We start from the raw sequence: 25,655 nt of genomic DNA, 5'->3' as shown, positions 1-25,655 counted from the left end.
TCTGCCTTGGGCCTTATTGATTAGTGATGCTTATTGTTGCTTGCTAAGATGGTGCCTGAGGCTGCAATGTGATTGGTCAGCGCGGAATATTTCCTCGTTCTCCTCGTCTTCTTCGACTTCCATCTTCGACTTCATCCTCGCCCTTTTACGCCCTTAGTCGCCTTCTGTCTACTCTGAATTGACCACATCTCAATAGTTGAAGAGCTGTCGCGCATATCCATACCCTACGTCACCCACAAACCGACATGAACTGGACGATCAACGTCTGTGGGGAGCATATCCCGAGGCCAAACCATCGCTCTCCGACTCCCCCCCACTACCCGAAGTTATGATGAAATTATTGGAAGAACGTGGAACGGTCGACCAATTTTACGGTGCTCTCGGCCTAGTACTAGGCGTTCCAAGCCGGTCTTCGGTTTGCTTGATAAGATGGAGCCAAAGGACGGCCCCTCGTTCCCTTCTGTCTGCCCCTTACGTCCTATCTAACCAGAAACTCTTCTGGCCCCCTTTTCAATCCCATCCTGTCGTCTCTCCCACGAGAATCCTCACCTAGAAAAATGACCGCTGTCCCCCTTATCATCAACAACGAGTCCGTCGTAACGGACACCGTCTTTGACGTCCACAACCCGACCACCGGGGAGGTCGCGCACCGCTGCGCGGGGGCGTCCGTGGACGACGCCCGCCGGGCCGTCGAGGCGGCCAAGGCGGCGTTCCCGGCGTGGAGCAAACTGACGCCATATGCGCGGCGCGACATCCTCATGAAGGCGGCGGACGTGATGCGGTCGCGGCGGGAGGAGCTGATCGGGTACCAGATCGAGGAGACGGGCGCGCAGCGGCTGTTCGTGGAGAAGACGTTCGACCTCGGGGCGGACTTCATCCGGGACTTTGCGGCGCGCATCCCGTCGATCGAGGGGTCGGTGCCGTCAGTGTCGGAGGAAGGCGAGGGCGCGATCGTCTACAAGGAGCCCTACGGCGTGGTGCTGGGCATCGCCCCGTGGAACGCCCCTTTCATCCTCGGCACCCGCGCCGTGCTGCTGCCCCTCGCGGCCGGCAACACCACCGTCCTCAAGGGCTCCGAGCTGTCCCCCAAGTGCTTCTGGGCCCTCGGCGACATCTTCCGCCAGGCCGGCCTGCCCGCCGGCTGCCTCAACGTGCTCTACCACCAGCCCGCCGACGCCCCCGCGGTCACCGAGACCCTCATCGCCCACCCGGCGGTCCGGAAGGTCAACTTCACCGGTAGCACCCACATCGGCGGCGTCGTGGCCTCCCTCGCCGGGAAGTACGTCAAGCCCGTGCTGCTGGAGCTGGGCGGCAAGGCGGCCGCCGTCGTCCTGGACGATGCGAACCTGGAGCGGGCCGCCCTGCACTGCGCGCTGGGGGCATTCATGCATGTAAGTGTCTCTGCAGTGGGGGAATGTTCCCTGATGTCGTGCTGACCGACTGGACAGGCCGGACAAGTGTGCATGTCGACGGAGCGCATCGTCGTGCAGCGGTCGGTGGCGGAGAAGTTCCGCGGGCTGCTGGTGGCGGCGGCCGAGAAGGTGTTTGGCGCGAAGTCGCCGGCGCCCGTGCTGGTCGCGGCGGCGGCGGTGCAGAAGAACCATGCGCTGGTGGCGGATGCGCTGTCCAAGGGGGCGGACGTTGTGTTCGGGGATGCGAACGCGCGCGAGGCAAACGGCCACAGCATGCGACCTCTGATCGTCGGCAATGTCACCAAGGCCATGGACCTGTACGCGACGGAGTCATTTGGACCGACGGTGTCGCTGATGGTGGTGGACAGCGAGGAGGAAGCGGTGGCGCTGGCCAACGACACCGAGTACGGACTGACTGCGGTGGTGTTTACGGATAACCTGTTCCGGGGGCTGCGGGTGGCGAAGCAGATTGAGTCCGGGTAAGTAGTCTACGGGTGTACTTTTGGAGTCCGGAGTATCAGAGTGCTGACGTGATCTAGGGCGGTCCATATTAACGCGTTGACCATCCATGATGAGCCGGTCCTCCCGCACGGCGGCTATAAGAGCAGCGGGTTCGGACGGTTTGGAGGGCCGGCGGCGTACGATGAGTGGCTGCAGACGAAGACGGTGACATGGGTGCAGTAGACCGTTCTGGAGTACAGGGATGATGACCGGATGGTTAGAGACCGAATCTAGTATCTTGTGCGAGGGTGCTGGGTAGTTGCATCCGGTTACATGAGAGATGGTGATGGTAAATGTCATTGTGACATCGTCGGACCCTGTTGGGACTAAAATAGGCCGGGACTAGAGTAGACTAAAGGGACGAACTAAATCAATAGTGCGATGGAGTTCGCCATCGAGATGATGGGTGTACTCTGTAGGGATGTACCAGGTACTATGTATAGGTTCGGTCTTTTAGTATGAAGTCTAAGCGAGGGTTTTGCACACCGCACCTGGGCACCTGGCAGTTAGTGGCGCAATCGGAAGATTTCACACGTTTTATTATTATACGACATGATACGCCACAATCTTCCTGTGGTGACTCCAGTTTAATTACTCTCGGACTGACTCCACCCGCCAGTGAGGAACAAGAAATGAGCGACACCACGATGCGCATCTTCGCCCGTTAGAGCAGAACTGCGGGGAGGTTCATGAGGATGTTCATAGATTATCGCGATGATCCCGTCTCTGGTCTCACCGCTGTCTTCTGTCACAAAATCATCTGGATCTGAAAAGGATCACGGTGGAGCGGCCTCTCTGGATCAATCGCTTCTTCTCACCCTAAGCGTTAGCTCAGCCTCTTTCGGATAATATCCGGATGAGACATGTTCCTGATTATCTATATTCATCCAGGATAGTATCGTCTGCGTAGGATCATCATACCAGGTATAGAGTAGCAGTATCAACATCAATATCAACAACACTAACCCTATATCAATCCGCAGTCCTCTGTAGATATCAACATCATCCACCACCACCCAACACCAGCAACAACAACAACAACAACAACGACCGCGTATATTGTAATACTCCTCCCACTCCCGCTAATCTCGTGTCCAAACACTAATCTCCGAACTAAATCCCTCCACCATACAGAACACATTCTCCCCGGCTCTCTGCCTTGGACGACCACATTCCTCTCTACCCTGATCCACTCTTCCTCCGGCCATGAGCCGCAATGTCCCCCCCAAGCGAACGGCGACGGTGCTCGCCCTAATCACTAGCTGCTGACCTCCTGGCCGTATTTCACCAACGAGATCCCTCTTCGCCCCTCTCCTTCGCTTCCAACTTTGCCTCCTATCTTTTCTCTTCCTCTCTCCGTCGCACCTACGTTCCCTGCCTGGCCTTCAGCCTAGTCACTCCTTAAGTACCACCTCCAACTCCCTCCAGTCCTTCCAATCCATTCCTAGTCTCAACCTTCTCTCGAGATCTCTCTCTCGTGCCGCTCGTTTCTGGCTCCCCTCCCCAATCATGCGTTTCTTCACCACCGCTCTCGTCTCGGCCCTGGCCACGCTGGCCGCCGCCGCCTCCTACACCCAGCCTGACTACTCCAAGGCTCCCAGCGGTAACCCCATCCTCAAGCCCGGTCTGAATGAGCTGGTCCCCGTCGGCCAGCCCTACACCATCACCTGGACCCCCACCACCGAGGGCCCCATCTCCCTCGTCCTCCTGCGCGGCCCCAGCTCCAACGTCGTGCCCCTGGAGACCCTCGCCGTCGCCATCCCCAACTCCGGCGAGTACACCTGGACCCCCGGCGCCCACCTCGAGCCCGACACCACCCACTACGGCCTCCTCCTGGTCGTCGAGGGCACCGGCCAGTACCAGTGGTCCACCCAGTTCGGCATCAAGAACCCCAACTACAACGCCAACCCGGGCAGCAGCAGCAGCAGCAGCTCTGCTTCTTCTACCTCTGCCTCTGCCTCCGACGCCGCCACCACCGTCGTCGACCAGGAGACCACCACCATCTGCCCGGAGACGCAGTCGACCACCCCCGCCGCTCCCACCACCATCCCCGTCGTCGTGCCCACCTCCGCCCCGGCCGTCTCGACCACCCTGAGCAGCTCCGTCGTCGCCCCCACCTCCACCGCCGCCGTGACCCCCTCGACCAGCGCCCCGGCCGTGCCCACCTTCACCGGTGCCGCCGACCGCAAGGCCGTCAGCTTCGGCGCCGTCGCCGTGGGTGTTGCCGCCGTGCTCGCCTTCTAGGCCATGCGCATCCGGTCGATCTAAACTTGTATCTCTTCGTCCGCACCTCCATCTGGTAAAGTAGGATGGGGGCGTGCTCTTTATGTATTTACAATATGAGTCATGCGATTCTTTCTTCTCCACTTTATTCTCCATGTGTGAATCGTAGATAGAGATATAGATATAGATATAGATTTATATCTACCATCAATAGACATCACGATGTAGATCGAGATATAGTTGATGTAACACGTGGGGGTGACCCAAAACCGCAGGAACCACCGCTGCACGTGACCGCCACCGATAAGCAATTTTCTCCACCACTTTTTTCCTCCTCATCCTTCTTCACCATCCTCCCCTCCATCTTCATCCTTCATAATGGCCCAAGGTCTCGTCAAAAAGAAGGCCGCCCCCGCCTCTGCGAAACGGTACCGCAAATCCTTCTCTCACCCCCCTCCCCCCTCCCTCCCATTCAGCGTCTAACTCAAACCAGCGCAACCCAGGCCCCCAAACGGATCGGTCCGCGCAACGTCGCCCCCAAGAAACAGTCCCTCATCAAACAGAAGAAACTCACCAAGGTCCGTGCTGACTGCCCCCCGACCGACCACCGACCACCGACCACCGTCGTTGGATGATGCTGACGACCCTAGAAACTCACCGCCGGGTTGACCGCCAGAACGGAACGGAGTCTCGCGGCGCGTGCGGGCCATCTGGAGATGCTGGCCGGTGGGAAGAAGGACAAGGAAAAGGCCGACAAGGGGAAGAAATAATTCCCTGGGCGATCGTGTCAAGTGTTTTCATGCGCGGTGATGGTCTATACTCTACAATAATGATACCCTTTTGATACTTGTTGGTACTCGAATCCCATTAACATCATCTATACCTATGTACTAGAAGAGAAGAGAAAGATAACCAGAAATCGTCAATCGTAACCGTCAAAAAGTCAAAAAAAAAATACGCTGAGGGTATCGTAATCCATTATCTATGCCTTCGAGATCCGTCTCGGGACGCCCGCCTGCTCGATCAGCTCGCGCCCGCGTTCCATCCACCGCTGGAACCCATCATCCGTGGGATCCACAGGGAAATCGTCCCACACGGCCTGCTCCGAGTCCGCATACGTCGACCACACACCCTTGGGCACATCCGCCACCGACCACGACGGCAGCTTCGCCAGAACGCACGTGTAGTAGACGTACAGGATCCGGCAGAGCAGGTCCACCCGGTCCACGTAGTGCTGCTTGCTGGGGTCCGGCTCCTGGCCGCCGTCGCCGAGTCGTTTCCACCACGACACCCGCCACCGCAGCGTGAGCAGGATGTGACCCAATTCGCGCAGGAACCGCAGATGCGTCTCCTGTGAGATCTGCTTCCACTTGATGTTGTAGAAGTCGCGCTCCAGCTTGCGGAATCCTTCCACCTCCAGCATGCGGCAGACGATGCGGGACAGCTGCGCCGCCAACAGGATTTCGCGGCGGTCTTCGGCGTTGTGGATATCCATCAGACGTTCCTCGCTCCCGGGTTCGAGTGGGACGAAGCTGTAGCTTGCCCGGCTGGGCATGTTGTTCCATTGGGAGAGGAGAGACTGGTGGAGGTTAGTCAACCGGTAGGGACGGAGACACGAGGCACATACGTAGACATTGTTCATCGGATCGCAGTCCTTGACGCAGGTCAGCCAGTTCTTCGACTTGTCCTTCGACTCGACGATGCGTCGATCGATGAACTCGAGGAAGTTGGCCCGAGAGTTCCCGTTGTAGTCGCTCAGGCTTCGCAAGAACTTGTATGTCTCCGACAGATCAAGGACGTAGAGAGATCCCCAGGACTGGCTGGCACGGATGTTGAACCGCCCTTGGCGCTCGCCGAGGAACGTCAGAAGGTTCTGAAGGTCAAACTCGGCGGGGATCTCCATCCGGACGCGACCAGATCGATCGACCGTTGGATGATTGACCGCTCGTTGAGCTAGAATCGTTAGTCAGCGGCACATCTTGCGGGGTGAATCGGAAACCCTTACAAATATAATTGCACGTTCCGTACTCGACAATGTTGGAAAAACAGGCCCGCGCACACGGCTGTTCGTGAAGCGTTGGGCGACAGGCGTCGCACGGAGAACTGCCATCACACTAATAACTGCGTTAGTCAGTGTTCCTCCCACGAGACAGGCATTCCACCAACCTTGCGCTTGTTGAGTCTGCACTGGACACAAGTGTCCTTGTTCTTCCGCCGCAATCCGGCATTGGCACGTCCCACCATGCTCAACGGGCCCTTCCGGCGTGCCCCGCGAGGCGGCGAGACAAAGTCCGCTGACGCGATGGATCCTCCCTGGCCATCTTCCTGGACAATTTGGAGGGGCTTGGGTTGGTTCTGATCGACGGTGATGGCGGGGTTCCGCTGCTTGCGCTTGCGGACCGTAGCCATGGATTGGAGGGCGAGGGCTTGGGGACGCGTTGTTGATCGCTGGGCGGCATTGGACGACGCACGAGACCGAGAGGGAACGGAAACCACAAAGGACTCCGCGGGGTTCTCACTGACCATAAAGGCGGTAGTATTAGAAACAGGCGGGGACAGGGCGGGAGATGTGTCGTCTCGCTGGGTCTCATCCAGCTGACGCTCCGCAAAGGCCGGGACGTCATCGCTCGTGGCCGAATACGAGCACTCGTAGATGTTGGAAAAGTCTCCAGACACGGATGAGGACTCGGACTTGTAGTGGAACACATCTGGACCTTTGGGCTCTTCTTTGAAGAACGCAGCCGACAACGAAGCCGGGGAGGTCAGGTTCGTAGGCAGTTGGGACTCGAGATTGTCGAGCCAGTGGGATTCGAGGGACCGCATGGTACCCTGATAGTCGCGGAGAGGGTCCATGCCCTTTCCTGGGATCTGTGAGCCCACGGACATGGAGACAGGAGTTGTCTGGTGGGCCATGTGAGAAGCGGAGGCATTCTCGGGCCAGGACTCGGTGTAGGGGAACTGCGGCGGAGGGAGGTTCTGAAAGGAGAAGAGCTGGTCAGGCGGCAGGTCGGAGTAGCTCTGATCCTGCGGCAAAGCACTGGCATCGTCGACAATCACGGTGTTGGAGGTAGCGGTGGGCTCTTTCGCGTAAGGGAAGAACAGTGAGGACTCCATGGGCATCCCGGTGGTCATTGGGTTGAAGAGCTGGATGTGTGGCCATGACTCATCGAGATGGAGGTTGTCGTCGGCGGAGGGTAAAGTGCGCGGGCTGACAGTACCACTGATGGTGCCTTCGACGGTGCTATCCAGGCAGCCGAACTTGTCTGGGGAGGTGGCTTGGTTGCTGTCGGACATGATGGGTCAGCGTTGAGGGGACTGACAGTCAGGGGTTTGGGAGAGAAGCGCACCTGCTGGCGACACTGTGGTCCTTCGGCGGGTGAGGGAGATCGCCCGGCTGCCTCTCCTTGGGCAAGGAGGATTGAGGGGGGTTCACATCGACGAGGTCTCCATCGGCTTCGCTGGAGTCCTGACTGGTGTCCCAATCCAGCGGTTGTTCGTAGGCGGCGTGTTCCCAGGGGGAAGGGAGGGTGAAGGCAGGATCGGATTGCCAGTTATCGAGGATTTTGGGGTCAATGCCCGCGGGAGTAGCAGTGTTCCTGTAGTCCATCCAGGGGAGAGGTGGGGAGGCGAGCAGGAGAGGAAGATCTTAGCGCGTTTCGCGCTGTTTTGGAGAGGGGGTAGACGGAGGGGTAGAGGGGGAGACTGGGGAGGGGTGGTAGACGGTGGTAGACAGTGGTAGATGGTGGTGGGAGATGAAGGATAGACGTTGACAAAATGAGATGGTGAGTGCTAGAGAGATGGTGAGATGGAGGAGAGAAGAGGAGGAAGGAGTGAGAGATGAACGTGGCTCTGACGAGGAAGGAACGAAGGATCCCCACCAGAGATTTTGCGACGATCGGCTGAGTCGGTGCCAAAGCGTTGGTGATGTGATCCACGGCAGAGTATGGAGTATCAGCCGTCACGGAGAAAATATATAAGGTATAAGATACGAATCAATAATCATAGAGGGAAGGAGAGAATAAGGATCGGTCAAAGTACGGAGTATATGAAGGGGATTGACGGAGAAGAATCAGTCATGGACGATCGTCGCACGAGGATCAGCTCTATGCTGTCCGATAATTGCCCTCGATACACAGTCGCACGGGGGGCATTCTATTTGATTTTTATTTGTGTATTATTTTTGTATTATTTATTTTTATTACTCCGGCTGATTAGGATGATCGCCTGCAGTCAGGGTTCCATCAGAGAAAAGAAAAAAAGAAAAAGAAAAAGAATAAATTGAGAAAAAATTAGACTTTGAGGGACCCGCTGATTGGTCGCCGGCGGCTTCGGTGAAAGAATCCAGAATAGTTAGTCTAAACGGATTATCTCATTCAGTGAATAAGGAATTTGAACAATTCTAGAAGAGTAGAACAGAAATATAGAATCGAACGTAGAATAGAATATGGAATCGAATATTCTCATAACTCTGAAGAATATACATGTATACCTAACATATACCTATGTAGGGAGATCCATATATGACTACTATCCCACGTCCTGCCTCCATGATCTCACTACTCCGTACGGCGTACCTCGTAGGACCCCGCAACTCTTCACCGTCACCAGAATTGGCGATGGAGTCGCCTTCTTCCCCGGTATGTCTTCGGTAAGTCGGGCTGTCTGCTGGAGAGAAAACGGGCTCAACTCTTATCCAGTCATTATAAATAAGACCAGCACGAGGACTGTAGGCCCTACCATCGTACTCTCCGACTCCCTAGGATCTTATACCTCCTCCCGCCTCCTCCCTCTACTCCCTCCGTATACCCCGTCCTTTCTCCACCATGCATATCCTGGTTTGTCTCATTGCTTTTTCACCCAGTCACCCGACTTCCTACTCACTCTTCAGGTCGTCAATGATGACGGTCCGCCCTCCAGTCGCCTCTCCCCCTACATCCACCCCTTCGTCAATGCCCTCCAGGACGCTGGTCACCTCGTCTCCGTCGCCATCCCCGCCGCCTCCCGATCCTGGATCGGCAAAGCCCACCTGATCGAAGCCTCCCTCCAAGCAACCTACGTTCCCCCGTCCGCCTTCCGCAACGACGGCTCGTACGACTCCTCGGATAACTCCCCCGCCTCGACACCCCCCTGGGTCGTCGTCGAGAACGGCACCCCCGCCAGCTGCGTCCAGCTCGGCCTCTTCAACCTGTTCACGGACCGTCCCCCCATCGACCTCGTCATCTCCGGCCCCAACCACGGCCGCAACGCCTCCACCATCTACAACCTCTCCTCCGGTACCGTCGGCGGCGCTCTCGAGGCCGCCAACTGCGGCAAACGCGCCATCGCTATCTCCTTCGGCTCCAAGGACGAACAGCCCCAGGACACCATCCGCGCCGCCGCCCGTCTCGCCGTCCGTCTCGTCGACCATCTCGTCCGCGCCTGGGACCCCCGCGTCGAGCTCTACAACCTCAACCTCCCCATGCGCTCCGACGTCGAATCCCGCCCCATCCGCTACACCCGCGCCTTGCCCTACTACTGGAACCGCGGCTATCTCTACGCCGAGACAAACGCTGCTGCGGTCAACGGCGCTGCCCAGACCAATGGCGTTCCTCCATCCCCCCTCAAACAGCGCACCTTCACCTGGGGCGCGCAATTGTCCGATATGAAAAAGGCTCTGCAGGCCAGTCCCGAGGGCACAGACGCCCACACCGTCTTGAACGGGATGACCAGGTACGTCCTCCCCTCTCCCCGCGTCTTAGCCTCTCCGCGACTAACGACCGCGCAGTGTGACGCCGCTGTGCGCCAATTTCTGGCACGTGCCCGACCTGGACGGCCCGCTCGTCCTGCAAAAGGAGCTTTGAATCACTGAACATGGAGTTGGTCGTTGATAGATAGATACCCGCACCGGTTCGCCTATTTGTTTCGGGGGCTGGAGTTTGGACTGTCCCCATCTGGGCTTTCTTCCTACCTTGCATGAGTTTCGTAGCATACGCATAATGAATGGAATTGTGGAGTTGGGCTTTCCGTCGTTATGTACATGCGCATGGATGTCTGCATTAGGGTAGCTAGTAGGTGAACAAGAAAGCCGCAGTAAGGTAGTAAAGTAAGTAAGTCGGTAGCATCATCGCCCCCCTCAACCTCCACTACAACGCCCGCGCCGCCTCGCCCGCGCCGCTCTCCACCGCCGACGCCGGCTCCGCGCGCATCTTGCCCTTGGCCACGCCCGCCTCGCCCACACCCATGCGCCGCGCCACATACCGCTGCGCGACCACCCCGACCGCCAGCGAGAGCGTCTCGTCGATCCACTCGGCCGCCCACTCGCGCGGGTCGACGCCGCCGCTCTCGATGATCTCGGCAATATCCGCCGGCACCGGCGCGCGCGCCGACCCCTCCGGCCCCTCCGTCCCCGGCGCGTCCAACCAGGCGATCCACTTCTCCGGCACGGCCTGCGAGAGCGCGTGGAAGGCGATGCCGTGGATCGGGTCATGCAGGTACAGCGCGAAGACGACCTCCTCCTCGGTGGCATCGGGGACGTCGACGACACCCGGCGGCGTGGCCTGGTCGGTGGTGGGGCCCGCGCGGAACAGGTCCGGGTTGGATGTCTGCGCGATGGCCTGGATCGCGAGGAAGATGTCGCTGCTGCGCACCGGGTTCGACTCGCTGAGCACCTGCGTCGCCTGCTTGGCCGCCTCCTCCACCCCGCCGCGCGGCGCAAAGTACTCGCTCGCGTACGACTCCGCGCTCGCGCGCGCCAGCTTGGTCGCCTCCACCGCGCCGCGCACCGCCGCCACGCTGCGCGCCCGTCCGCTCCGCCACCACGGCCCGTCGTGCCACCCCGCTGTCGTCGTCGACGGCCCGTTGCCCGTCATGTCGCCGTCGCCGTCTGCCCCCCGCTTCGGCGATGCCTCCTGTCCGCGCTGGATCACCAGCAGATCGCCCCCCTCGACTTGCGCCATCACCCGCGAGAACACCGCGTACACCATCGGGTCCAGGCTGGGGTAGCCCTGTAGGTCGTGGGTGACGTGGATCTGGAGCCGCTCGTGCGACGAGATCGGCGGCGCGAGCGTGTGGATGAGGGAGGTGAAGGTGGGGAGGGCCATGTTGCGGAGCTCACCGCCTGCAGCAGTCAGTCAGTCAGTCAGTCAGTCAATACTCCGTACCGGGAATGCATGGGACGGAGGGTCGAGGGGACGTACCTAGGTCTCGGAGAGCACCCACGTTGCCTTTCACCTGCTGCGCCCATTTCTGGGCCTCTTCGTTCTGTTGGATTTCCTTGACGGCCGCTTCGGCTTGCTTCATCGCCGCGCTGGCCGTCGCGAAGATGCCTCCCCACCATCCGCCGCCGCCGCTGGAGCTGGACGGCGTCTCCTGGGCGGCTGCCGGCTGCTTCTCAGTGTCCGGTGACGCGGCGGTGGGTTTGTTCGCGGCGCGGGAGGCACGCGTGCTCTCGCCAGACTTCCGCGGGGCGGCTTTGTCCTCGCTCGTGCGACCGGAGGCGGTGGTGCTGACGGCGGGCTTGGGGGATCTCGTCTCCTGGGTCGACAGCCGGGGCGTGCCCGGGCCACTGCTGGGACGTTGGGAGGCGAGATGGTCCAGTTCGGCGAGGATGTCCTGTTCGGACTGCGCGGCGGGAGCGGTGGTGGAGGATGGCTTGGAGGGTTGATCGGCGGACGAGTCAACGCCGAGGTCGTCGAATTGGGCGAGGAGCTCGTCGCTAGTGGGCTTCGAGTTCTTGGGACGCATGATGGATGGGGGGGTGTTGTTGCAGATCGGGGATGGATGAAGGTGGGAGATGGAGAGGGTGTCGGGCGGAGGTTGTTTTGGGCGGTGGAGACGGATGACCTGTGCCAAGAAGCGTTAGTCTGAGTGATGAAGTATGCAGTGTGATCTATGAAGTAACTATTTATTCCAACTAGTGGGACTGTGCAGGTTTGCTTTAATTGGAGCTTGATGAGCTGTAAGGGATATGATTGTATCTATTAGTAGGTGTTAGCAGTAGATGTACGAGGTATGTATGTGGTTAAAATACTCCTTGATATATATCCGCCGGTACAAACAAGATACGGCCTAGGAACCCACAGAATTCTTCTAAACGTCAAATTACCCTACTTTACCTCTGCATATCGGACAGCATGCCGAACTCCATATGCCTGGCTATGCACATCCTCAACATCAGAATCACCTCACATACCCCGCAGCCCGCGGAATCGGCCCAGGACAAGTTCCGCGGGACGTGGGGTTGACTCGGCTTAAATAGCGTCTTCCCTCGGGTTGAGACGAGAATTGGAATCCATCTCGCTGACGGCTGTTACGAACAGACTCCCCAGGTACGTGTATACATTAGAAGAACCTGAGCAGTGACTTACGCCTTATAGGATCTATACACTCGACAACATGCGTATCCCCTACGTCCCCAATCCGCCTCCGACCAGCACGCCCGAAGAGGCAGACATTCTCTCTCGGGTTCAAGCCCGCCGCGGTGCTGGTGGTCTCATCCCTCTGGACCGGGCGCTCCTGCACTCGTTCCCAGTCACCGACGGGTGGAATTCATTCATCGGGACGATCCGCACCCGCACCAGTCTGACGCAGCTCATCAAGGAGCTGGTGATCTGTCGCGTGGCTGTCCTTAATGGAGCGTGGTTTGAATGGGAGCAACATGCTCCGTTGCTGCGGGAGGGTGGCCTGGACGAGGCGGGGGTTGCGGTGGTCCGGGATGAGGATGCGGATGTGTCGGCCAAAGAGCAAGAGGGGGCGTTGACTGCACAGCAGAGTGCAGTGATCAAGTACACGGATGCCATGACGAAGACGGTGACGGTTCCTGAGGCCGTGTTCCAGGAGGTCCGGGGGTTTTTCACGGAGCGCGAGATGGTGGAGATTACGGCGACGGCGGCGGCGTACAATTGTGTGAGTCGGTTTCTAGTGGCACTGGATGTGGGCGAGAAGAACATCACATAAACAGATGGGGGATGTATATAGGCCTGATATCTCTGAGAGGGTTGGAGGTGAAAGTATACATAGAATTTCCTTTTCCGGAACAGGCCCGTTCGGGTATAGCCCCATACCGCCCCTCTCGCCAGCCAACCAGAGACCGGCCAGAGGGAACTTTCTTACTACGAACTTCCCTACAGTCTTTTTTTCCACCTTCATCATTTGTTATTCAACCTCCATCTTCTCTTCGTCTCTTCTTCTTCCTCCTCGTCTTCTCTTCTTCATCTCTCGCCCTCCCATTGTTCTCCCCCCCCGTCTCGTCTCTCCTCTGCCCTTTTGCCCTCTCTTCTTTGTTCTCCCTCTTCTGTTCCTCCTCTCCCTCTCCCTTTTCTCTCCCTGTACTTCCTCCCCTCTGTTTCTGGTCCGTTTCATACTTCCAGTACCACTTCATCCACTCTCCTCTGCCCTCTCCTCTCCTCTTGTCTAGTTTCTCTTCTCGACGTGTCTCTCGTCGTCTTTCTTCTCCATTCCATCTACTGCGTACTCTCCATTCTCCCCACTACATACTACCGTACCCGAGCTGTGTTGGCCTCTGACAACACCTCTCCCGTATCTTCCAATTTATTTCTCTTCCCTCTCTCTCCTTCTCTCCATCTTCTTCATCCGTCAAATTCCCCCTTCTTCCATTCCTCCATCATCGCGTGGTCGTGTCCTTCATTTACTCGTGTTCTGGCTGACCCGCTCGGTTGTTCTGTACTTTTCCCGTTTGAGCCAACCGCCATCATCCACTTTTCTCCAGTCTCTTTACTCTTTTACTACTACACCTACTTCACTTCTACCTATTACTTACCACTCTCCCTCCCAACCTCTCGCAACCACCCCCTCTACCCTTCTCCATTCAGCTCTTCCTCTTCTACCTGACTCCATCACTCTCGACGACTAGCTATTCTCCCCCTCTATCGATTACGTGGACCATCAAGGTACGTACGTCCATCGTCGCTTATCGCGTGCCGCTGCGCCTACAACCTTCCATCTACTTTTCCCTTTCATCATCCACTCCCATCACCTCATACCTCCCTTGTTTCCCTCGTCCTGACTCTCAATCCCATTCAATCCTCTGGTCGCTTCCTGTTCCTTCATCCCATCCTCGGCCTCTGACCCTTCCCCCTGCTTTGATGTTCTCTACTGGCGTCTTGGCGCCGCAACCGAACTTTTTTCAACCCAAGGTTTACTCGACCTAACCAGTAACCGGTTTAGTTCTTCAGGTCCCAATCTTGGGCGCTTCAGTGAACATCGTTGATCATTGATCTTCGACCATTGTCATTTTTCCCCCCCACCATCATCGCCACTGGGTCGCTTGACGCCCCGTGGCTGCTCTGTCATGGCTCCCGTCGCCCAGAGCGATATTGAAAGGGAGAGTCATACTTCCGATATGGCCAGCCAGGATTCTCCACTGCGCCGACAGTTCTCCGAGCCCATCCATGCTCGCTCAGCCTCTACCCAAGCCTCTCCCTCACCATCCCCCATGGCCCAAAAATCAAAATGTGCCTGGTGTGGTGAGTATTTCGAGTCCTCTGGACAGGATTCCACTTCTCAGAAAGAGGCTCTCAAAGAACACATCGCCACTGTCCACCCGCATATCGCCAAATTCTCCACCTATGACGGCGCGGCAGATGGCGATGACAGTGTCGACCTCCACGACCATGGGAATCATCTGGCCGATGTTGATGCCGATGATTCCGCTCCTGCATCGGAGGATGAAATTAACCATGCCGCTCCCGAAGGGGAGGATGAGACCGGCGAGGTCATCGAAGATAGTGTCGTCGAAAGGGCCGACACTACTGAAATAGATGATGACCGTGACGACAATGGTCTCGATCGGGAAGAGCCCGATCTAGAAGGTGAAGGGGAAGGCCCCGAGGCCGACTCGGAACTTGCCCTCTCCAACCAACTCCATGAATTCTCTCGCGAACAGGACGCCGTCTCGCTGGACAAACGTCTGCACAACCTCTGGAACATCCACGATGTCCGCAATTTCACTGAAGATTTCGAGGAGCTGTCTTCCGGCCTCGACCGGACCTGGGCGGCTGTCTTCCACGACACCAAACGGAGCAAGAAACGTGACGCGGCCGATTTCGCCGATCGACCGGGTCCATACAAGCTGACCAAGAGCGTGAGAGGTGAATTTCTAGAGATCACCGCTCTAGAGGACTTCCTCTCTCAGCTCCGTGATCCCGAGTCCCGTTCGTCCGATGAGCTTTACGCCATCACGGAGAACGTTGCCTATGCCCTGAAAGCATGGCAGGATGAATATATGGCAATCGAGAAACTTCATAAGCTCGCAACCCGACACAATGCTAAACCCACAACCAACCCACGAAAGCTTGATCGACCAGCCGTGTTCGAGGACAAAAAGGAGGCCACGCTCTACGGCTACAAGCACGATCCTAAAGAGGATAAAGTGGGATTCCAGAATCCGTTCACCCAGGGTGGCTTCAAGCCGACGGGAGCTCAAGCGAGACGGATGGCCATCAAAGCTGGCTCCGATCCGAATCCCGATGGCTGGCCCGCTATTATCAAATTCGGCACCCGTCATATCCCCAAGTTCCAAAACCCTCCCCGTGAAGAGTTCGTTGGGAAGGCTACTCGTAAACGCAAGGCGGCTGAGCTGGAGGCTGCCAGCAAGGCCAACGAGACCGATGAGACCCAGGTCGAAAGCCCGGCCCCTGCTGAGCAGGAGGAACCTCCGATCAAACGGCGCACGCGCTCTCGTCGGTCGGATATCATGGCAGAGCCCCAGACAACTGCCCCTCCCCGATCTTCTGGGCGCGGTCGGGGCCGGGGCCGTGGCCGTGGAGGTGCGCGCGTGAGTACCCGGGCCATTTCTGAGGCTCCCCAGCCTGCTGCTCAACCCGCGGTCCGTTCGTCTGGTCGAACCCAAGGCCGTGAACCCACTACGCCGACCACGACGCAAACGCGTCCTCCAGCTCATCTAGCTCCAATTGAACCGGCCCCGAGCGGCGGTGCCCCGACTACCACTGCTCCTAGTAGCACCACCCCTAGTGGAGCTGGTCCGAACGAGGCCCTGGACCCGGCAGAGATTGCCCGGCGGGAGAAGATTGCCAACTCGAAGAACCCCAAACGCACCGAGGCCATGCTCAACCACTGGGCACGATTCAACCGGGAGGGCCGCACGCGGAATCCGAAACGGTCCAAAGCGCAGATCGAGGCAGACCGAGCAGCGGAGGCTGCCAGAAAGGCGACCGAGCCTCCCAGGATGGGCAAGAAGAAGAAAACGCCCAATCTGGTATTTGGCAAGGGCCCGACTCGTATCGATACCGGTCTCGCCCCGGCTCCTCATATGCCTCCTCCGGCGTCACTGGCCCCTGCTCCCCCGGGACCACACCATCAACTGGCGCCGATGCCTCCGCACCGGCCTTCCCTGCCGCCGTATGCCCCAGTGGACCCCCGGTCTATGGCTCCTTTCCCTGGACCGCCTGGACCTCCGAGCCATCTCCAACCCCCGCCACAGCCTTACCATACGCCATACCCATACATGTCACCGTATGGGGCACCGCCGCCTCCGCCTCCGCAACTGCCCCCACCAAGCCACACACGGCCTGCGTGAGAGTAACGTTCCTCTTTTTTCTTCTGGCCCTTCTGTTTTTTGGTTCTAACTACTAGAGGTGTGGTAATGTGTACATTGGGTTCCGGATTTCTGTTAATATGTATCACCATGCGATCGGGATGGGAGTCGCATCTGCTTGTCATTAGCGTGTCATTTGCTAGCGACCGGCGCAGGGATGGTTTCTTTTATTGTACATTGGGGTCAAAGTCATCGACTGTTCCGAGCGGATTGTATATTTAGCTTAATGGGAGGATTATTGCGTCGATCCAGAGCGAATTGAAATTGTATTCAACTGCAGTCCAATGGACTCTTAAGCCATGGCCCGGGATATATGATCTGCCTAGATTGGTAGTTTTATTTCATTCTCTTTCTTTTCTTTATTAGTCAATAATATTCTTTGGCTGATTGCTTCACATTAAGTAGAGATGCAAAGTATGTACTCGATGGGGGTATTCGTTAATATCGTCAGAACAGGTACAGATTGGTACAGATATAGTCAGGTAGGTAGACCGATTCACAAATGCCCACCCTGATTGCGCCATGTATCCCAGCCGGACCCCAGTATCTGCGCCCATTGCGCCTCGGTGAACGTCTCGATACCGGCTGCAGAGAGATCCAGATCTTCGCCGTCGTTCGGGGTCTGGCCGGTCGTCGGCGCGGCCGGGGCCGAGAAGTCCCACGACGGCGGAAGCGGGATGGACCCGTCCGAGGCGGTGGAATCCAGCGGGGTCACTATGCCTGTGGGCAACACGCGCGCGGACAGCGGGATATCCATGTACGGATCGATAGCGGAGCCCAGCGGCAGCTGGTCGATTGAGGCCGGGTTCTCGAGCGGCGGGGGCTTTTGGGATGTAGATTCGAGGAAGGCGGAGGTGGAGGCGGAGGCGGAGGTCGGATCGGTCGTACTGCTGGGGTCGGCGGTGTATTCGGGGGCCATGTCCATGTCTGCGATGACGGTGCCTGTTGCTGTTGTTTGTGGGGGGTGGGAAGGGTGGTAGGATTGCTGCTGGCGGGCGAAGTCGGAGACGGTGGAGGAGGAGGAGGCGGTGGTATTGGAGTCTAGATGGAAGGAGTTGGGGGAGGGTTGCTTTTGCTTCTGGCGACTGGGGAGGGAAGAGTGAGGCGTGGGAGCGGCTGCTTGGTGCTGGTGCTGGTGTAGTTGGGAGGCGTAGGAGCCGGTTGCTTCTTGGACTTTGTGGAGATTGCAGTTGCCGATGACTTTGATGTAAGAGGGGTCGTCTTTTTGTGTTGTTATGGCCTGGATGAGTGTCAGTTGGGGCGCTGGGATAGGGGTGTATGAAGTGCAGGTAGGTGGCCTACTGTGGAACTGCGGGTTGGACGGAGGTCCCGCAGTGAGGTGCCCTCGATGTCGACGTCGAGCTGGACGAGGAAGGACTCGGTCAGGGGGTTCTTGCCTTTGAGGGCGTCCAGCGCCGAGAAGATGAATTGGAGCGAGGAGCGAGCGGCCGTGTCTTCGGGGCGGGATTTGAGATACTGCACGAAGACGCGGGCGGCGATGAACACGCAGAAGGACATGAAGGGGTTCATCTGATGGGTGTGAGCAGGGATTGCACATTACGCGGTGGTTTCGGAGGGTTACCTACCGTCGTCAGGTCCAGATGGCTGATCATCTTCATGATATTGGAGATTTGGTCCGCGGCCACGATGCACCGGCGCTTACTCTCGATGATGATCTGCGCGGGCATCTTGTTCTTTTCGGCTTTGAAGATGGCCGCCTGGTGGAGACAGACGGTGGACGTGTGGATCGCCATGTTGCAGAAGATCACGTTGGGATCGAGGATGCCCGCGGGGAGGCGGAGATGGCTGGGCATCGCGAGGGCAAAATGGAGCAGGACGTTATCGTACGACCGGTGCCGTTGCCAGTACCCTCCGTTGAGATCGTGGTCGTTGTCCTGCGACTCCGGCCGATGGAGATGCGCCAGATGGCGGCCGAACAGGACCGCCATGATCACGACGCCTCCGAATGGCGACAGCGTGGACAGCCCGTCGCCCACGATGATATCCTCGAAACGGCTGGTGCGTTGTGGTTGGCCCTGCACGAACGCTTCTTCCGACGCGGGCAGATTCGTCGTGATCTATCCGCAGTGTCAGTCCGCGGCTGGGACGAGGTTGCGGCTATCTGGGTACTTACATCACGCTCATCAAACAAGACCGGCCACCCGGTGCCCACGCTTGCGTAACGGTCGATACAAAACGCCATCCAAAACACCCGTCGTCGTTCTTCCTTCTCGGTCCAGTCTTTGGGCGGGGCCAGCGACTGCTTGACCTCGAGCGCGGCGCCATCGACCCGGTTGAGGCCCAGCATCAGCGCCAATCGCGAAGCCTTCCCACCGCTTAACCACGCGCGCGGGAAGAACATCATCCGGAACTCATAGGAGCTGATGAGCAGCCACGTCTGGCAATGCGCTAGCGACACAACACCCTCGCCGAGGCCCTTCATCTCGTCGAGTTCGGCGTACTTGCGGGCCCGCTGGTAGAACAGCCCGTGCAGATTCGAGTACTTCTCGCTGACGGATGCCGCATGACACCAGGTCATATACTGCAGGCACACGGGCGGGCGGATATTGGGGGTGAGGTCCATCGACGCCATGTGGCGGGGGCGGTGGATGAAGGGTTGCGAGGGGTGGATTTTCTCGAAGTAGATGTGATTCCTGTCGAGGGTGTTAGAATCCGAGGCAAATGTCAATGGATCAATGCAAGCCATATCGAGACGTACAGCTCGTCAATGACTTCGCGAGTCGGGAGAGGTTCTTCCAGCCCTAGGCTGATCATATCCCATCCGAAGGTGCCCGTGTGGTCGACCGCCGGAGGCAAAAACATCTGAGTACCTTGATTAGGATTTATCGCGCCGGTGGCCGCCGGCGAAGGGGGTTCGTCGATGTCATTTGGGAGCGTAGGGAGGTCAGGAAGATTCGTAGAGTCGTCGGGGGCGGCGGCGAAATTGTTGCCTTGCGACGGCAGCGGTTGCTCCTGGGTTTTCAACAGAGTCTCGACCTGGGCTGTGTACACCATGAAGAGCGCAAAGCGCCGTCAGAATGGGCATCATCCCGCAATCCTCGACGAGAGACGGCCACGTACCGAGTCGAGCCTCCAACTGCTTGACGTAACCCCGCTTAGGGCCGCTTTTCTTGCGCACTTCATCGTAGGCACACTCATGGCCCAGCCGCGAACACGTCCCACAGCTCGGTCTCTTCCCGTCGCATCTCAGCTTCCTCCTGCGGCAGACGACGCAGGCGATGCGCTTCATGCGCGGGATATACGTGGAGCCGTCGGCGGCGTCGGGGTGGCCCGCGGAGACAGATGCTGTCGGGGGATTTGTGTCTGTCGGGGTAGGACGTAGCTGGGACGAATTTTGCGAGGGCGGCGGTTGTGACGGGTTGTTGAAGAAATCTGCCATGGCCTGGAGGGAGGAGGATGAGGGAGAGAAGGAGAGCGATGGGGAGTTGGAATGGCGGCGAGTGGTGGTGAGTCTTACGTAGTCGGTCGATCGCTTTTTGGAGTCAATGCCGATCACGAGCATCAGCCACCATCACACTTTGATATATGTATAACTGTATGTAGGAAACTATATAATATGTACTTCGTCGGGTTTTTGAGTCTGCCTAAACTGCAATGGCCATCTGCTGAGTTCTTGGCGAGTATATTGCGGCTCCAATGTGCCATTGACCATGACTACGTATGGAAGAAGTATATGGAAGGCCACGGAATCAGGATGACCTCGTATTGCTACGCCAGGAGATGCTCCTTTCCAGTGAAATAGATTTCAGCCCATATAATACAAAACGCCACATCGCGAGACAAGCAGATGCATGAAATCGAACGGTGCAAGCAGAAGGCGACGTGTCTAGATATAGTACAACTGGCGTAGACAACCCGTCTCCGCGTGGTCCAAGCAGGATGAGACCAGCAGCTTAACTGTATCCTCTGCGACGCTTGCCCTGGTTGCGAACCCGGGGAACCACCACAGCCTTGTTGACCTTCCACTTGGGGCGAGTCTTGTAACCGGATTTGGCCTAACAGAGTCAGCAGCTAGCTAGCATATAGGGGAATCGCACCCATCCAGAGATGCAGGGTACATACCGGCAGACCCCAGGGACTCTTGGGATCGACGTTACCCTTGGACTTGCCTCGTCCACCACCGTGGGGATGGTCGGCAGCGTTCATAGCCAGACCGCGGACAGTGGGACGAATGTTCAGCCAGCGGGATCGGCCCGCCTTTCCGAGTTGGCTATACTGGTAGTTGGGGTTGCTGGCCACCCCGACGGTAGCACAACAGTCCTTGTGGATGAGACGGACCTCACCGCTCTGTAGACGGATGGTGACGTGCTCGGCGATGCGCTGCTGCTTTTGCTTCTCGCGCTGGGTCAGCTTCTTGACCTCCGCGCCTTCTTCCGTCTCCTGGTCTCCCGGCCGAGCCTGGGAGTTGGTCCCCTTGGCGATGACCGTCGCAAAAGTTCCCGCACTCCGGCAGAGCTGCCCGCCCTTGTTGGGACGGAGGCCAACGTTGAAGATAAGCGTTCCGACGGGAATCATATGCAACGGCAGGCAGTTTCCTCTCCAGGCTGTTCGGGCGGCCAGGACACCGGGATCCACGACACCGCCCATGCTTTCCCACAGATCCTTGGGAATGCCGGACATGTAGCTCTGCACGACGTCACCCGCACGCATCCCGTCCGCGGCGAGGATGTAGCTCAGACGCTTGGTTTCCTGGCTACGAACCAGAGCGATGTGAGCGCTTCGGCCGGGATCGTGTTCAATGCGCTCGACCACGTGAGGGCCCGGGGCCGCGCGCTCGAAATCGACCATGCGAATCCGACGCTTGTGACCACCACCGCGGTGTCGGATGGTGACTCGCCCGGAGTTGTTACGGCCACCCTTGGCGTGGCCCCGTTTGGGGAAGGTCAGCTTGTGCACGGGACGGCCCTTCCAGAGGTGATCATTGATGGGACGGCGCAGGTGACGGATACCAGGGGTCCGGGGCTTGTACGATCGGAGGAGAACGCCAACCTCATCACGGGTGGGCGGCGGAGCGAAAGCAATGCTGGGATCGAAGGTCGCAGACGAGGATTCCTCCGTCGAGGGGGTTTCTTTTTCGTGGATCGTCGTCGAGTAGGCTCTGGGGAAAGTGGTCGACAGACAGCGGAAGGGGAGACGAAGGCTGCTCCAGGCCAGACGAGGTTGAAGCATCATGATGAGGGAGAGCGGTCCAATGGACCTGGGGGTTCGGAGTGGGCGCAAGTAGGCGTTCGGGGAGGAATGGGGTGTAGAATGGCGAATCAACAGTCAAACATGCTTGCTGTGAGAAGATGAGCAAAGAAAATGAGCGACAGAGAAGATGGAGGAATCACCCGAGCAGGAATTGGTTGCGGAGAGGGGACCCAGTTCCTTTGCGTGCAATTCGGGATGAATTCATGATGCTTTTCGGGGGACGAAAATGTCGGAGGCTGTGGCGGGTGCATCACATGACTTCGTGGCTGTGCAAGACACACCGCCTCGAGTGAGTCAGCGGTCACGGGACGGCGCGACACGGAAGGAACGAGGAACGAACACGTCGAAAAGCGCAAGAAGTCCGAGCGTTGCCGGGCAACGGCGTTTGTTTTGGCGATCGCGTGTCGCGCATTACCGTACTGTATTACTTACGGAGTAGGTACATCCTGACCTCAGTAGTATATCCAATATCGATGGTAAACACGACGATTAATTCAATTAGTCTGAATACTCCATAGTAGGGAAAATCCTCCTAGCGACGGAGTAGCAACAGCCGTCAAAACTCGTCGCTATTACCAGTAGGTAGTACGGCTGCCCAGTATCGTAAATTACCTCCTCTTCCTCGGCGTCTTCTCGGTTTCTCCCTTCTTTTCTTCTTCTCTCCCACTTTCTCCTCTCCTCTCCCTCTTCCTATTCTCTTCTGTTCATCCACCGATTCTTCATTTCTTAACGATTCAATCCAGCCTCCCAGATCCTACCAGGTACCTTATTTGTACCAACTACCGGCACATACCGTACGGTCCGCGCGAAGTGTGGTGTGGGGCCCGGCCAAGTTCCACGCTAAGTAGGGCCAAACATCGCTTTTGCCCTGTCATCTTCAACGACAACCTTTTCCCTCTACATACCATCCCATCAACCTCTCTCCACGATCCCCCTTTCAACCTCCTCATTTTCACCCGTTTCTCGCGTCTTTCTCTATAGTATTCGGTCTGGGTCCTCCTTTCACCCCCGTCGTGCGCTCCTCCAACGGCCAGCGCCTTCAATCGACGTGATTCAGGTCTCCCAAGACTCTTGTCAACAACGTCAACAAGCTCTTATATGCACCTTCTGGACGCTCCCGAACGACCAACACCCCTTTCAAATTCCTGCCTATCTTACCTGCAGGAATCTCCCGCTGTAACAGCCCGTCTGGTTGGACAGTAACACGCGAGGTACGTGCAACTCGTTCCCCTAACGTTCCCAGGCATTTCGGATCCACTGGGGTAGATTCCCGTTGGAATGCTGACAAGCCCTCCTAGCAATAATTATATTCAACTTTCGATCTTCTCTTTACTCTTCTGCTCATCCCTCTCTCTCGTCGTCTCATAATGCCTCCGGTAAGCCGTTCCCCTCCATACGCGTCGTGGTCGATGTCCAGGCCGTAGTTTCATTGGCCTGACTGCTTCTGCCCCAGACAACCGCGTCCCAACTAACCGCCCAGCAGGCTCGAAGCCTCCGTACAAGGGGTACCATGAACGAGAATGATGAGAACGGACCTTCGACGCGTCTGACCCGGGCCAAGGCTGCCGCTCTCTCCGCAGGCGACGTCCCAGCCGCCAATGCCGCCGCGAAGAAGCCCCTTCAGACCAAGAAGTCTACCACTACTACAGCTGCCGTGGGAACACAGCGGAGACGCGCCGCTCTGGGTGACGTGAGCAACGTCACCAAGGGAGAGAACGCCGACACCAAGGAAGCCAAGAAACCGGCCGCCACCAAGGTGGGCCTCACATCGAAAGCTACCATGCGTTCCGGAGGCGTCCAGAAGCTGTCACAGACCAACTCCTCCCGTACCGCCCTGGGACAGAAGGACACCAACACGAAGAAGTCCCAACAAGACGCGAAGGGATCCGGGTTGGGTAGTGGTCAGATGAAGCGGTCGGCCAGCCAAAAATCGATAGAGAAGGCATTGCAGCCCGAGGAGCCTCCTCGTAAAAAGCAGGATGTGGAGAAGAAGACCCAGGAGAAGAAGGCCGCAGCCACCACGATCGCCCCGGTAGAGGAGGAAGCTGAAGTGCCGGTGGAGGGCTCCATTGACTCCCTTTTTGGCAAGCTCCCACCGGGGGTCGAGAACCTAGACATTGAAGACCTGGATGACCCCTTGATGGCCGCGGAGTATGTGGTCGAAATCTTTGATTACCTCGCGGACCTCGAACTGGAGACCCTCCCCAACCCCCACTACATCGACCACCAGCCGGACCTCGAATGGAAGATGCGCGGCATCCTGGTCGACTGGCTTATCGAGGTTCACACCCGTTTCCGCCTTCTCCCAGAGACCCTATTCCTGGCCGTCAACATCATCGACCGTTTCCTTTCCGCCGAAGTCGTCGCTTTGGACCGCCTGCAGCTGGTCGGTGTGGCCGCGATGTTCATCGCGTCCAAATATGAGGAGGTCCTCTCCCCTCATGTGGCCAACTTCAGCCACGTCGCCGATGAGACTTTCACCGACAAAGAGATCTTGGATGCGGAGCGCCACATTCTCGCTACTCTCGAGTATAATATGAGCTTCCCCAATCCTATGAACTTCTTGCGTCGCATCTCCAAGGCCGACAACTACGACATCCAGACCCGCACCCTCGGAAAGTACCTCATGGAGATCAGCCTTCTCGACCATCGTTTCATGTGCTACCGACAGAGTCATGTGGCTGCTGCCGCCATGTACCTCGCCCGTCTGATCCTGGAGCGCGGCCCTTGGGTAAGTGATGTCGACATCACGGTCAACCAATTCTTCCGGTGCTAACGCGTCCTGTAGGACCCTACCCTGGCTCACTACGCTGGATACGATGAAGAGCAGATCGAACCCGTTTTCCGATTGATGGTCGACTACCTCCACCGTCCTGTCTGCCACGAAGCGTTCTTCAAGAAGTATGCCAGCAAGAAGTTCCTGAAAGGTATGATATCCCTCACGCGCGGATGAATGGAATTGGTCCTGACAGTTCCTAGCATCTATCCTTACCCGGCAATGGGCCAAGAAATACCACTCGCTGTACCTCGATAGCTCCCTCAGCCAGCCTTCCAAGTACACCAAAGATCACGAATAGAGACGACACCGTATGACAAGTCACTGACCGTGGGTTTCCGCGGCAGATAATCGAGGATGGGAGTTCGGTGATTCCATATGTTGGCATTTCTTCGTTTGATGGTCTAGGGTACCTCTTGCATATGTTTACGACGGCATTTCTCATTTTCAGTGGCGGACGTTGGCATTATCCACTTCCAGGGGCGTCAGGCGCTCATATTGTGTGTTCTCTAATTCGCGTTGATTTTCTTTCTGGGGGCAGCACCACCGGGTTTAACTTCTCTGATACCTTTTTCCTTTTACATTCTTCATAAAACCCTGTTTATACTGCAGGCGCCGGATGCTTCAGGGTCGTCTGGAATGTATTTGCGATTCTTTTTGGTTTCTACCTTCGTTGCTACGGCTCTACTTGCAGATCAGTCTGCTGCCGCCCGACTGACTGTTCCTGGATGGAATATATGAGCAGTTCCGATGTGGGAGTTGGCTGTGAAAAAGATGGGAGCAGCCAGATAATTCAGCCTCGACGGCCTTCCTTTTGTTTATATCGGAGTAATAAATGGAAGTGAGATAATCATACTGCCGCGAAGGATGATTGGCCGAGACTAGAACGAACCGAGGTTCGGAGTATGTAAATCGTCAACCTCATCCATACCTACATCCTTCATCCTCCCACTTTAGTTGACCTCCTTGCAACCCGATC

At 57.5% G+C, this 25,655-nt stretch overlaps 11 protein-coding genes across 11 annotated transcripts; 7 read left to right on the top strand and 4 right to left on the bottom strand.

Moving 5' to 3' along the window:
* Positions 1-557: 557 nt before the first annotated feature.
* On the top strand, positions 558-2,730 carry BDV59DRAFT_208785 (aldehyde dehydrogenase; the record flags this gene model as incomplete). The annotated part of the gene is made up of 3 exons (XM_073695275.1): positions 558-1,391; positions 1,449-1,891; positions 1,952-2,730. 3 exons carry the CDS (start codon positions 558-560, stop codon positions 2,094-2,096), a joined length of 1,422 nt encoding a protein of 473 aa, XP_073546937.1. The 3' UTR covers positions 2,097-2,730.
* A 692-nt stretch (positions 2,731-3,422) lies between these two features.
* Positions 3,423-4,157, top strand: BDV59DRAFT_203064 (GPI anchored serine-threonine rich protein; the record flags this gene model as incomplete). The annotated part of the gene is made up of 1 exon (XM_073694190.1): positions 3,423-4,157. One exon carries the CDS (start codon positions 3,423-3,425, stop codon positions 4,155-4,157), a length of 735 nt encoding a protein of 244 aa, XP_073546936.1.
* A 217-nt stretch (positions 4,158-4,374) lies between these two features.
* Positions 4,375-5,018, top strand: BDV59DRAFT_180983 (uncharacterized protein). The gene is made up of 2 exons (XM_073690162.1): positions 4,375-4,564; positions 4,630-5,018. Exons 1-2 carry the CDS (start codon positions 4,515-4,517, stop codon positions 4,769-4,771), a joined length of 192 nt encoding a protein of 63 aa, XP_073546935.1. The 5' UTR covers positions 4,375-4,514; the 3' UTR covers positions 4,772-5,018.
* Positions 4,999-8,282, bottom strand: BDV59DRAFT_180980 (uncharacterized protein). The gene is made up of 5 exons (XM_073690161.1): positions 7,484-8,282; positions 6,303-7,419; positions 6,142-6,250; positions 5,764-6,089; positions 4,999-5,715 (listed from the first exon to the last, which is right to left on the bottom strand). The coding sequence occupies exons 1-5, from the start codon at positions 7,741-7,743 to the stop codon at positions 5,119-5,121; spliced, it is 2,409 nt and encodes an 802-aa protein (XP_073546934.1). The 5' UTR covers positions 7,744-8,282; the 3' UTR covers positions 4,999-5,118.
* Positions 8,283-8,610: 328 nt separating this feature from the next.
* On the top strand, positions 8,611-10,332 carry BDV59DRAFT_180979 (5'/3'-nucleotidase SurE). Its single transcript, XM_073690160.1, has 4 exons — positions 8,611-8,784; positions 8,834-8,971; positions 9,025-9,845; positions 9,901-10,332. Exons 2-4 carry the CDS (start codon positions 8,960-8,962, stop codon positions 9,974-9,976), a joined length of 909 nt encoding a protein of 302 aa, XP_073546933.1. The 5' UTR covers positions 8,611-8,784; positions 8,834-8,959; the 3' UTR covers positions 9,977-10,332.
* Positions 10,259-11,858, bottom strand: BDV59DRAFT_194000 (DUF5427 domain-containing protein MTC1; the record flags this gene model as incomplete). Its single annotated transcript, XM_073692325.1, has 2 exons — positions 10,259-11,232; positions 11,312-11,858. The coding sequence occupies 2 exons, from the start codon at positions 11,856-11,858 to the stop codon at positions 10,259-10,261; spliced, it is 1,521 nt and encodes a 506-aa protein (XP_073546932.1).
* A 551-nt stretch (positions 11,859-12,409) lies between these two features.
* BDV59DRAFT_58376 (carboxymuconolactone decarboxylase family protein) lies at positions 12,410-13,183 on the top strand. The gene is made up of 2 exons (XM_073696695.1): positions 12,410-12,442; positions 12,491-13,183. The coding sequence occupies exon 2, from the start codon at positions 12,510-12,512 to the stop codon at positions 13,068-13,070; it is 561 nt and encodes a 186-aa protein (XP_073546931.1). The 5' UTR covers positions 12,410-12,442; positions 12,491-12,509; the 3' UTR covers positions 13,071-13,183.
* A 710-nt stretch (positions 13,184-13,893) lies between these two features.
* Positions 13,894-16,876, top strand: BDV59DRAFT_58355 (uncharacterized protein). Its single transcript, XM_073696694.1, has 2 exons — positions 13,894-14,023; positions 14,301-16,876. The coding sequence occupies exon 2, from the start codon at positions 14,425-14,427 to the stop codon at positions 16,669-16,671; it is 2,247 nt and encodes a 748-aa protein (XP_073546930.1). The 5' UTR covers positions 13,894-14,023; positions 14,301-14,424; the 3' UTR covers positions 16,672-16,876.
* A 309-nt stretch (positions 16,877-17,185) lies between these two features.
* On the bottom strand, positions 17,186-20,089 carry BDV59DRAFT_203057 (putative C6 transcription factor Prf; the record flags this gene model as incomplete). The annotated part of the gene is made up of 6 exons (XM_073694189.1): positions 17,186-17,929; positions 17,992-18,219; positions 18,276-18,767; positions 18,824-19,343; positions 19,409-19,691; positions 19,771-20,089. 6 exons carry the CDS (start codon positions 20,087-20,089, stop codon positions 17,186-17,188), a joined length of 2,586 nt encoding a protein of 861 aa, XP_073546929.1.
* Positions 20,090-20,302: 213 nt separating this feature from the next.
* Positions 20,303-22,084, bottom strand: BDV59DRAFT_180970 (mitochondrial 54S ribosomal protein uL2m). Its single transcript, XM_073690159.1, has 2 exons — positions 20,773-22,084; positions 20,303-20,705 (listed from the first exon to the last, which is right to left on the bottom strand). Exons 1-2 carry the CDS (start codon positions 21,880-21,882, stop codon positions 20,604-20,606), a joined length of 1,212 nt encoding a protein of 403 aa, XP_073546928.1. The 5' UTR covers positions 21,883-22,084; the 3' UTR covers positions 20,303-20,603.
* Positions 22,085-22,522: 438 nt separating this feature from the next.
* BDV59DRAFT_180967 (B-type cyclin nimE) lies at positions 22,523-25,620 on the top strand. The gene is made up of 5 exons (XM_073690158.1): positions 22,523-23,111; positions 23,199-23,276; positions 23,384-24,631; positions 24,689-24,827; positions 24,880-25,620. The coding sequence occupies exons 2-5, from the start codon at positions 23,268-23,270 to the stop codon at positions 24,975-24,977; spliced, it is 1,494 nt and encodes a 497-aa protein (XP_073546927.1). The 5' UTR covers positions 22,523-23,111; positions 23,199-23,267; the 3' UTR covers positions 24,978-25,620.
* The last annotated feature ends 35 nt before the right edge of the window (positions 25,621-25,655 follow it).

This window comes from Aspergillus ambiguus, assembly GCF_047715705.1.
Source record: "Aspergillus ambiguus strain CBS 117.58 unplaced genomic scaffold BDV59scaffold_21, whole genome shotgun sequence".
Taxonomy (NCBI): Eukaryota; Fungi; Ascomycota; class Eurotiomycetes; order Eurotiales; family Aspergillaceae; genus Aspergillus; species Aspergillus ambiguus.
The sequence above is the reverse complement of the archived record's forward strand: the minus strand, read 5'-3'. Positions and strand labels throughout refer to the sequence as shown.